The sequence below is a fragment of the Rousettus aegyptiacus genome, unplaced genomic scaffold (assembly GCF_014176215.1).
Source record: "Rousettus aegyptiacus isolate mRouAeg1 unplaced genomic scaffold, mRouAeg1.p scaffold_m13_p_16, whole genome shotgun sequence".
NCBI lineage: Eukaryota > Metazoa > Chordata > Mammalia > Chiroptera > Pteropodidae > Rousettus > Rousettus aegyptiacus.
In genome coordinates this window covers 28534798-28546836 of record NW_023416291.1, presented here as the reverse complement: position 1 = coordinate 28546836, position 12039 = coordinate 28534798, and the positions used below count along the sequence as shown (strand labels likewise).

Sequence of the window (12039 nt, the reverse complement as noted above, 5' to 3'; positions counted from 1 at the left end):
ATCCTTCACCCTCTGCGCCCTTAAGAGATTCATCCTCCAGTAGGAGAGATGAGGCGTGAATATAAACAAAACACAAAGATCCCAACACGCTTGTTCCCCTTGCTCGCCGCTGTGTTCTTAGACTTATCGTGGTGCCCAGAGCATGCAGATTGTTTAAGGATTTGTAAACTGAACTCATAAGTCAGGGTACCAAACGATAAGAGCCTTAAAAGAGATGTAAGGAGAGCACGAGGGGTGGGGGGGGGGGCAGGGGGACTAGCAAAGTGTGAGAGTTTGGGCAGGACTGCACCAGGAACGACTGCACACAGGTGCTTACGGCATCTGGGCTTTGGAGAGTGAGGACAATTAGGAGAAACAGCTTTGGGAAAAGAGGAGGGAATCTTGGACTGTTAAAAAAAAAAGGCATAGGAATAAATGTCAGTAATTATAGAGCTTGGAATTAACTGAGAAGATGAGAGGCTATGAGAAGACATATAAAGTTAGCTCATATATTTAAAGATGCTTATGGTAGGAAAAAAACATACCATTACCATCAATTAAAAAAAATACTGACTTAACTACTTTAACAGAGCTCCAAGATTAATAATTTTGAATGCTTCTGTTTATTACTGGGAAAACAACAACAAAAAATTTTAAGCCAATTACATCTAGCACAGGATGTAAATACATTCAAGTCATTTCTGAAGAGTCTTTCTGTGTAGTAAGAAGTAGGATCAGAAGTGGAAGAGAACGAGGAGGTCATCTAGAGCAAGTCTTACATGTCGCTGAATGAGAAAGCGAAGTGCCATGACATGGACCTAAGGATAAAGAGCTACAGCAGACCGGTCATCCTGAGACTAGGAACCAAATAGCCTGATTCTCATGTTCCACATTAACTTAGGATCACATACACACGCTTTCAAGAACAATGTAGCCCTGACTAAACCAATGTGCCTAGCACATTGTTGCCAACTTTATAGGACTCAGAGCTTCATTTCAGTATTTTAATTACTGAGTCATAAGGGTTACTTTTTAAAAATATTATAGTCATTATGACAGGATTGATCATATTTATTTACTTGTTGTAAAGTCCTTGGTTAGGAATCAAATCCCCAGTCATAAGATTCCTGGGGAAAAATGTATTCTTTTTTATAATGTGGTTTTTAGGAACACATTTAAGCCTAAAAAGGGGATGACCTATCATGAATAAATGTAAAATAGATAGTACAAATAGGGTGGGCTACAGGAGCTCGGGGGGAAACAAGGCTGGAGTGAGGCAGAGAAAGTGATGGTCTCCTCCTGCTCTCCTGTGGCAGAGGTGTGGAATGCAGAGGTGTGGAAGGCAGAGGTGTGGAAGGCAGATGTGCCTGTGTGATGAGGAGCAGGAGGTGAGATGAGCTGTGGCCAAACTGGAGTAGACCTTGAAAAGTGAGCTAAGGCTTCGGCTATGAAAAGAACACGGTGTTCTTCATGTCCTTCGGCAGAACTAAATCTAAAGATGCTGGTATGAGAAAGGCCAAGGCAAAACCAGGAGTGATTCCCCTACTCTGTGGGGGCCTCAGTGCCACGTAGACACCAAGTGGGGTGGTGACCGTGGTTTGTGCGTAACTGAAAACATTCTCCAGCCTCTTGAGTGGAGGCCACACATATGCCTTTGGGCTGTGCTCTTTCTATCTCTAGGACATGGTAAATCCAGGCAGTTCCAATCCCAGGCCTTCAGGGGGCACAGGTATCTAGGTCACAGAGAAGAGGTCAGATAAGGAAACACGTAATTTCCACTAGGCTCCAAAGAGTCGCTGTCAGAGAGAATAGAAACACATGAACTTCTAAGAATCTCAGAGATATCTACAATAGTGTTTACTGTAGGTACTAGAGGTAATAGAGGAGCAAAGTTTCTGCATAAAAACAGAAACAAAAACAAAATAAAAGTGTCTAAACAGGGCTCTGGCTCTGAAAAGTCCTCGCAGGGACCTCAGCAATGGGCAAGCAAGGAAAACCAGCCAGTCGCGGGGCCCAGCAGCAAGCAGACCTCTCCTGGACCTAGATTTGCAGAGCAGATTCCAGCAAGGAGAAGCCTCTCTTTACCTCTAAAATGAGCACAGCCTGTCCAGGTGCCCCGGTTCTAAAGTGCCTGGGCCAAGCCCTGATGCCAGGAAGGCCATAGAGTCATTCTCGTCCTAGGCCATGAGACCAATGCGTGCTGTGGTCTGCGTCAGTGATGATTCGACTCACCACATCCTTCCTGTCTAGCGCTTCCAGGATGCTGCTCAGAAGCTGTGAGCTCGCTTCATGGTCAGGCTTGCTGGACTTGTCGTCCAGCTGGCCGCTGAGCTGGTCGATCAGCAGTGGCAGGAGCACGTCCCTGCACTCTGAGAGAGAAAACGAAGACAGCTCGCCAATGCAGGATCGCCTCCTGAACTGCCCGCTCCTTCCTGCCTCTCTCTCTGCCTGTTCTTACAGCCCCCAGCGCTGGACTCCACCCTGCAGGGCAGGGCTCCCTCCAGGCCCTGAGGGGTACAGAAGTTGAGGCATGGGATTTCAGCCCTGTCGCTTAATTTTTAAAACTAAGAAAATCGCACCTATCATAAGTACATGTAGCAAAACGTTTAAAGTATTAAACAATTTCTTCGGCGTTAAAAATAAAATAACTTGATTCTTGAAAGCAAGTCATGTGAAACTAACAAATTCAGCAAGTTATACACTTCAATATATATATATGTTTTTGAAATTTTCCACCTAATGGAGAAAATTTACTCTAAGATTCCTATAAAGACTGACCTTCACTAGTTTATTTTCATGTGTTTTCACAGGCACATGGACTTCACACATTAAGTCCATACCTCTCTTTTGGGATCTTCACTGTAATAAAATATTATGATGAGTCCAGTTATTTGGATGGTAACAGAAATGACTGTTACCAGTGAGAATAATTCCTCTAACTGGAACTGTCTAATGCATAGAGTACGCACACTGCATCTTTATCGTCTCATTTTTTCTTTCTGCACCCTTACAGGCAGAGATTATCTTAGAACAATAAGATGTTTGGTAATATTACATGTTCTAGTTTCAAGCACTCACTAGCTTTCTGAACTACTTCCATCTGTGTCCTTGTAACAGTTACGATTTCTAAGATCACATTCATAGGGTCAGAGACTATCAGGGCCGAAAGAAGCTTCTGATTTGATCTAGTTCAAGTGCTTCCTTCGACAGAAACAAAAGCTGAGACTTAGCAAAGGTCATTTGTGTGTTCAAAGTTGCATAACTTGCCAGGGGAAAGACTGAGAGGGTTCTCCCACCCACGACTCACTCAACTTTCCTATTTCTGTGGAGTCCAACAGGTCCTCAGACGCCACCAGGCAAAACAAGTAACAGGAAGTCACCCTCTAGGACATCCTGACCTGGTGGAAGCAGCGAGAGAAGCTCCCACGGCTGTGCCACTCTAGCCAGTCTTGGGTTTACTAGGGAAAAGACCGGATATTGGACCTTCCCCTGCATCAGCTCTGGACAGGAGCACAGGGATGGAGACATAGTGGCTACAGGCACAACTCTAATTACAAAATGAATAGCATAGTATTTTGTCAGTATAAGAGTTTTCACCTCTCCTTGCCCTACTCCCCTCCTGGCAGCATGCTAATAAGTAACCCCATGCCCCGCAAAAAAAACAACAACAACAACAACAACAAAACCCTCTGATTTATAGTGTTTGCCAATTTCCGTGGTGTAAATACTTCCACTATGGTTGATTTTCAGCTACTTATGTGACATGAATGAGCATGGAATTGAGAAGAGATGCACATAATCCGTTGTCCTGGGCCAGTACACGTGGCATTCGGCATAGGCTACACTGTGGCTCCGTCCTCTGGTTTTTGAGATTATATTAAGTATAGATCAAAGAAGACACATTTTTAAAGAGAACTATCTTTCATGCTTCCCCATTACTTTTCAGAGTTCCTATTTTGTGACAAAACTCTCTAATGAATAAAACACTTGATCATTCTAATTAAAGATTAACGAACAAACAAGTTTGTTCTTTTAGGAATTATTAGAAATACTGAACTGACTTCGCCTTCTCCTTAAAGCTGGTTTCCCAGAAGGCCCTCAGGTACCAACAAACAACTGAACTGGAATGGATATTATTGATATTAAGAAAAGGGGCAAACTGGCTGAAGAAGAAGCAAGACTGGAATTTCAGTAAACAGCCTTTTCAGGGGGAGACTTACCCGACTGCCGAAAAAGATTACTCTCTACTATCTTGGTCATGCAGTTAAGTTTCTGGCGAACTAACTGGTTGTCAGGAATGCTTTGAATGAACTTGCAGAAGAGCACGCTGGAAGACAAAACCCAGTGGTAAGTGTTTTCATTCTGCTAAGCTGAAGGTATTGTTACACTGTGATTCCTCTCTGCTTTGAGATTGGGGCACGGAGAGGTTTACCTGGAAATCTCTTTCAAATGACTAGAAAGACTGTCTCTAGGAAGCAGAGACTGTATTCTATGCTCACTGCAGGGCTCGACCTGGGAGCTGACTCTGCGTACACTGCCAAAGCCCACCCAGGTCTGCCACAGCCATCTAGACCTGTCTTAGCACTCAACTTCTGCAGAATCCTCTTCTTGCTAACTCCACCCCAGTGTCAGTCGCCATCTGGCTTTGCATTCCTGAGGAACTTAGGTAAAGGGCTGGAGGTATATTATTATGTACTTTTTTCTATAGTTAATTTTATGTCTGCGTGTCTTGTTTCCCTGGAGAAAGCTCCAACCTCTTCAGAGAAGCAGGCTTTGTGTCTTTTTTTCTATCTTTCCCAGAACTGAACACAAAAAGGTGTTCAGTTGACATATGTTGTAAGAATGAGAGCTTGTGCGGCGGCCGAGGCTCCAGGCACGCAGAGGAGCTGCTTTTCTGTTAAAGGCAAGAAACAAATGTTTTTTGCTATTTACCTGAGCTCGATAGGATCAAACACAAGCTTGACATCATTAATTATGCTAGGAAGGTACTTCAAAGCTGCCCCCTGTAAGAAAAATGCCAAAGGCAGATTTAATTGCCAAGCAAGACAAATACAGAATTTACGGCTTGATTCCAGGAAAAGAAAGGCTTGGCTCTCACGCAGGAAACTGGACACAAATGTTCTTGCAATAGAAAGAAAAGCCAACGTTGTAATACGTGATCTCCTAAAATCTTCTTCCTGAAAGTCAGGAGACACAGCTTTCTGTCTTCCTCACCAACAGGCACTACCCACTTGGAATTCGTTTTTCGACCTAAGGAGGTAGTTAAAAATCTTGACATTGCCATAAAGAGCAAAGAATGATAAAGTTAAAATTTAAGTTTTCAGAGATTATGTATTTTACATTTGAAAAACTGATCATGAAAATGATGGTGACTTCGGGCTCCCAGGAAAAAGGGGGAAACTAAGAATAAAAACCTGTTGTCTGAAACATCAGGATCAACAGGCTGAGTTCACAGGGGCCACAAAAGCCACTCAAGGGATGTCTGAAAGGGTAGCTTGTCTTTGGCAAACTGACATTTGAGAAGAAAAAAATTCATGAAAGGTGAAACACAGGTTTCCCCCTGTACTTTCTATAAGTCATACTAAAATTTGCAAGTTTTCCATGAATTATGGTTTACTTTGTTCCTCTCCCACCATGACCAATTCTATGTTGTCCCAAGACATCCTCACCAACAGCATTCAAAGTTACCCACGATGATGACACGCTGACCTTGATCTTGACAGCTTCCTCCAGAGGCCTGTCCATCAATGTATTGAAAGCGAGAAATAACTGGCGGATTGAATTATTAAATTCATCTCCTTCTTCACTCTGGCCATAAAATCTTAATAAGAAAAAGAGAAAAGCGATGAGATTTTCCACCTTCGAAAGAAATTTTCAAATAGAACTGTTGCTTAAACAATGCTGGAAGTACATGCCTCACTGGTCATCACTTTGAACTTTGCAAAGAGAAGTCGCAAGGTGCTCTAAGATGGTTTCAGGGATAAGCCTCGCAAACTGACAAGATATTAGCACTTAGATGTTACCAGCGGGTGGTAATTTGTACGAAATATCCTACTGCAGAGCTCTCCCGTTGGCCCACTAGGATAAGCCACTTGGAAAGGATTCCCCTGAAGCTGTCAGAAGACCACAGCCTTGTTGATGTCCTACAAGCTAGCGGGGTGTAGGCACTTTCGGCATGGAGGGAGAGCAGCAGGAAGCTGCTTTGCCTGAAGGAGCAGATGAGCCCTGAGTGCTTGCCGCCTCCCTCAGTTCATTAGCAGAATGTCCAATGAGCGCGGGACACCCCCGGCTAACTTCCCTGCCACATCACACCTGCCACGTCCCATCTTCCAGCATCACCCCTTCCCTCCTCCCTCATTCTCCTTTTCTGTGTCGCTCTTATCATTCTGTCTCATCTAATCAAGCCCTCATCACTTGAGTTGAAGTTTCAGGCAATGGGTAGAAAAGCTCAACCCAGAAACATCCTGAACCCAACCCAGTCTGCAAGGCTAGCTAGTGTCACTCTATCCATTGAACTGGTCATGCTGGTGCTGACCTACCCCAACGAGGGGCCCTCACAGGGCACAAGACACCTTAATCTTCACTGATTCGTGCTTGTTTTGATTAAAGGATTCTGCTTGTCTTCCAGAGTTGTCCATCAACTGAAAAATTGATTCTTTCTCATTAATAGATATTACTAGACAAATGTGACATTTTTCTTTCTTACTTTCATTTTGCTTTTTATCTGTCCTTAAGAAATTATATTCTTATTTTAATCTTTAGCAAATCTATAGGTAAAGATAGTGAGTATTGTATTGCTTTTGGATGTGTGTGTATGTAAGGCAACCTTTGGTTGACCTCACAGACTGCAAGGACCTTGTCAGCTTACAATCTCTTATTTTTATTTTTTATGTCTACAGCACCCAGTCTTCCTAGGTGGTCTCCCATCCAAGTACTAACCAGGCCTGACCCTGCTTAGCTTCCGAGATCAGATGGGATCAGGCTTGTTCAAGGTGGCATGGCCACAGACTGAGTATAAATATTTTTTAAAATTTAATCGACCATTTGATTTTTTTCTTTTGCTTTCTATTGTAAAGATATTTATCACTCTTCTCTTGAATTTTAAGAGTCTTTAATCAGGAAAGCTATTAACCTTTGATCTGTACTATATGTTGCAAACTTTTTATTCAGGTTGTTTGCCTTTAATTTTGTTTATAGTTTTAAGTATACAAATTTTAAAAAATATACATGCTTGAATCTGTAGACCATTTCCTTCTGCCTTATAAATATATTTTAACAGTTTGGAAACCCAGCTATTACTGAAGTGTAGGGAAGACAATGCAGTTGTGAGCATTCCCAGAAAGGTACCTCCTCTTTCTTGATGCCTTCTTTTTTTGATGAAACTGTTATTCCAGGAATTCAAAGTGGAATTTATCCTATCTTTATGGCTTAGCATCATGAGGTAGCTAAGCATGGAACCAGCAAAGAAACCCACACCTCAGGAAACATCTTCCCAAACTGCTTTTTTCCCTTGACTACCAAAGACAGCTCGTGATTCTATATTCATAAATCTAACATTGTTATGAAGCCCTTCACTGTACTAAACAAAATCTTGCCACAGGAACGTGCCTCCCTAGAGCTGTTGTCACCATCAAAGGCTTCTAGGAAGTTCACAATAGCGTCCCTAAGTCCTTTTGTCATTACCGATGACTCAAAAGGATTTTGCATGGACCTTCTCTAATGGTTTCATTGTCCACCTCTGTCTTTGGGCCTGAAGTTTTGAAATTGACCCAAGAGCTCGTAGAGCTGAACGTGAGCAGAAGGGTTAAAGAAAATTTCATGGAGAGAGAATGAACAGCATCAACATCTTATCACAGTGACCATTACCTCAAGTAGAGTACTCTAGATTGGATGATGAATCTAAACAAGTACTTTAAGGCTTTCAAAGCAGCAAAAAGCAATTCTGTCTTGCTGGAATCATCTGCATTAGCCACGTAAAAGTTCAGTACCTTGGAGAGTTTCCTTAAAAGAGTGAGAAAGAAAAGCTTGTCAATGCGGCGAAGTGGTACCCAGAGGTCTGGGGTTTGCTATACAGAAAGGGAACTTGGCATAGTGGGGAAGTAGAAGTCACAACGACTATTATCTCTTCTAGACTGTGTCCTGAACAAGAAAATCAACTCCTTTGCAATTTAGGTTCCTCACTGCAGTCTAGATTTGGAGCTTCCCTTCTGCCTAGAAATAGCGGATGGCTTCTTTACCTTTGTAGGATTTTAAAACGAGATGAAGAAATGAAAGTTAATCTCTGGTATGTTATACAGACATCTTTAGGTGTTTCTTGTAAAGGACACACTGCCTATCTGAGACACTGCCTTAAAAGAAATCTTATTCTCTCCAATTTGCCTAAACCCTTTGGCATCCATAAATACGAAGCCAGATGGAAAACTACTGAGTATGGGAAGAGGAGCTGAGTCTGATGAGAACACCCATGGTTCCCAGCTCCCAAAAGATAGCCCTGTTCTGAGACTGTGGGTTGCCCTTTTAGACTTTCCAGTCTTCAGACTAGGTGATGCCTTAATCTTCTGCTAACTTACACTTTTGAGGGCACTGATATTTTTGACTTTCCTGCTGGGAATCTCTGAGTTTTCTAAGAAAAACCCACAGGAAACATGTAGAAACGACCAAGCCAGATTACTAGCATCCACAGTGTCACATCCGGCTCTGTGCGATGAAGACCCAGTGCCAGGATTTCCTCACTTGTGGCCACTGGGTGCTTGGAAAGTGAGGCCATGGGGTGGGGGGTGGGGGCAGGAACCCTATCACTGGCGTAGCCTCCACTACCCTAGGTGTGGTGGGCATGATACCCATTGTGTTAGGGGGTGATTATGCTACAGGACTCCTCTTTTGCGTCACTTAGGTTTTATTACATCTCTGGACCTTCATAAAAGTAAAACCGAGGGCTCTCTTCTTTAATTTGGAAAGGGATACAAGGGATTGACAATCTGAGCTAATGTTCGAGTCAGCAGCCACCCTGCTAGACCTGTCGGCAGCCATCATCCTGACCTGGCATAAGCCACTGTCAAAAAGGCCTTTGCCAATATCAACTACACTCCTGTCATTATTTATCACATTGTTCTGCACAATAACTGGAATGCAAGAGGGTTGGGTCACAGGCCGCATACAATGCCACAGCAGAGGAGCACTCCAGGGTAAAGTAAGGAGTGAAAAGGTTGCTTTTCTTAGTCAGGGTTCATAAGCCAATGACACTATGGAAAAGAGAGACCATTCCCTCTTATGCAAAAGAAAGAAAATTAAATCTTCTCATATCCAATAAGTGATAAATTCTACACAGCACTTGTGACGGAGGGCTGAGGGCACGACCTGCTATTCTATCAGATGTGGTCTGCTTCATCTATGTTTGATCCCCTTGGGGCCTCATGCTAATCTCACTGATACCCAATTCCAAAGATCTTGAGTATAGTCACCTGTCCTGGCTTCTGCTCCTAATAGCTTTAACTCCTCATCTATATGTTCTGGATTCTTAAAGAAGTAGGGCCTTGTCTCTTCTGTCATTTCTCAGAAGGTGGGGCCTGAGCCTGACTCGCTTTCCAGGGTTGGAATACCTACATGGCCGCCTCCTTCTACCAGGAAGCGTAGAACAGGTTCCATATTTAAAGACATGTTTGCTCAGTCTATGACCCATTCGTTTCCCAGCAATCCAGCCCCAAGAGCGGAATCCAATAACCCAATAACGGGCAGCACACTTGAATCATACTTACACATATGCCAAAGTGGCACTGAAGTGCTTGTAAATGTAGGTTTCCAGGACAGGATTAAAATGCTGGAACTTGATGTCTCCTATCAGTGAAATAATAAATACCTGCCAAAGGTGAAACATGTAAATAACAGCACTGTACAAGCCCTCGGCATTCTGTCAACAAACTGGATTTTAACATCTGGGTACTGTCTTTTCTTTCTTGATCATTTTTGTAGCTTTCTCACTTTATCATTCTAGAGCTGAAGTCAAGTGTTTTTAGTGAACATAATCAGAAAGACTATTATGTGTCTGGCATTGTCCTACATGCTATGAGAAAACCAATGCGAGCCAGCATCCCTGGCCTCACGGAGCTATGTCTCCAAGAGAGTCCAGTGCACAGGTAATGTAAGTCAGGGGACACAGTGGGGCAGGAGGGAGGAGGATACAGGCAGGCGCTACCTGTGTGAAGAACAAACTCTAGCCCATGTGTGCAGCTAATGAAACATTCCATGCCGATTTTCTCCTGAATGCAGCGTGGGGCCCCCAGTAACTGAACTTCACCAGACTTTTGCCTCCCAATTTCCCCTGTGTATCACTGCCAGGTGCAAAATCTACAAAAAAACACTTTGCACCTACTCATGATGGAAGAGTACAAAAGAAGGGCCACCTGCTACTTTCGCATATGCGCACTGCCAGCTGCTCTGTCTCACAGAAATCTGTCTCCCGGCCTTGTCCCCCAGAGCTCAGAAACACTGTCTCTTTTTCCCATGAACCTGAAAAGGCGTGACCTCAGTTGGAGGGATTCCTTCTCTCTAGCTTCAACGTCCTGACTCCTGCTGGAATTTACCAGTTTCTCCAAGCTGGCGAATGACCTAAAGGTGCAATGTACCTTCCTTCTTTGCTGCAACATTTAGGTAAAATTCTGCGCTGAACTTAAACCCCAACAATGAGAAGACAATGCTTGACTCGGATGTGTCAGCGTCTTCCACTTTACCACTATTTCTGGCCTTCCCAGATCTCCGCTAGAAGAATGCGTTGTATGTTTAAGTACTTTGTATGGGAAATTTAATGGTTTGCAAGGCTGCATATTGTACATAATGAGACTAAGACTCATTTCTGACTTATAAAGTCAGTCTCCCTTGTGTGTACAAAAGTACACACATCTACAACAAGCCGCAATCATCTTCATTAATGGTTTCTCCTGCTTTACGACTAATTTTAAAGTAAGTTAAAGTGATTCCTGATTTGCAATGTAATATAACCTTGTTTTCCTTAATGACGAAGAGAAAGCACATCAAACTTGAAATCTCACAGGAAAATGGATAAGAAAATGGAATATAAAGTAAATGTTTCTAATTTTACTTCCAGAAATTTAGCCTTAAGAAATAGTCGAGAGAGATGTATACAAATATTTATGCAGGAGGCTATTCATTACAATTATTTATCATAGTGAAATACAAAAAACTATAGTTGTGACAAGAAACACTAGTTGATATGTTTAACTGCTTACCAGTGCATCAAACACCAGGAAGTCATATGTTTCATTGTCTGACATTTCCATCATTATGTTAAAAAGTGCATCTAGCGTATCTTGTAAAAACTGGAAGAATAAAAATGGAGAGGTTATTTGGGGCTTTCAGTTCAGCTTCATACTGAAGAAATCCGGGCATAATTAGGTTTTGATAGACTAGGTTTACATATAGCATTTTCTTAAGAAGTGCATACTTGCTTCCCAATGTAGATAACAAGTTTTATATCTACGATGATAGGTTTAATTTAAAACATCGAAGTAATAATACAGTGGGCATATTTCTGAGTGTGAATATATAAACATACCTTAACAATCTCTCCTCCATCCACCTCCATTAACTTCTTTAAGTTGTGTTTGATGTTCTGGGAGTTCGAACGCCAGTTTAACAAACCTAACAGGTCAACTGGGAGAAACCACAAACCACAAACGTTAGACATTGATTAGAAAAAGCAACTCAGACAGAACTCTTGGAAAGATGATTGTTCTTAATGGTGGCCGAAACCTTACGTATTCTTTTAATTTACTGCGTCCTATCTAGAGCAGAGAAAACCCTGTGGTCTTCTTTCACTTTTCAAACAGAAAAAGAAAATCACTAATGTTCAAGAACATAAAACAACACCTGAATAAAACTCACATTTTTCAAATAATGACATATAGTCAAAACCTAAAACACACTCTTAAGTAACCTTCCTACATTTAATTTGCTGCTTTGCTTAATTTGTCCCTGTCGCTATGTGTGTCTCAGTGGGTTTAAAGGGAAAAGGGAATTTACATACATGCATTAATTCGTTTAAAC

The 12039-nt window shown here is 42.3% G+C and overlaps 1 protein-coding gene and 1 pseudogene across 4 annotated transcripts in view; both read right to left on the bottom strand.

Annotated features, from left to right (window-relative positions):
- Positions 1–12039, bottom strand: part of DOCK5 (dedicator of cytokinesis 5) — a 180498-nt gene that overhangs the window by 56034 nt on the left and 112425 nt on the right. For 3 of the 4 annotated variants that reach the window (XM_016148166.2, XM_016148168.2, XM_016148167.2), the window contains exons 19-26: positions 11549–11646; positions 11223–11312; positions 9735–9835; positions 7846–7980; positions 5689–5800; positions 4912–4982; positions 4200–4306; positions 2212–2348 (exon numbers count right to left, since the gene is read on the bottom strand). In XM_016148166.2, the coding sequence (XP_016003652.1) occupies positions 2212–2348; positions 4200–4306; positions 4912–4982; positions 5689–5800; positions 7846–7980; positions 9735–9835; positions 11223–11312; positions 11549–11646 (851 nt within the window). The remainder of the gene's footprint in view (positions 1–2211; positions 2349–4199; positions 4307–4911; positions 4983–5688; positions 5801–7845; positions 7981–9734; positions 9836–11222; positions 11313–11548; positions 11647–12039) is intronic. The other variant, XM_016148169.2, reaches the window with a different exon arrangement.
- LOC118612786 lies at positions 6870–6988 on the bottom strand (annotated as a pseudogene).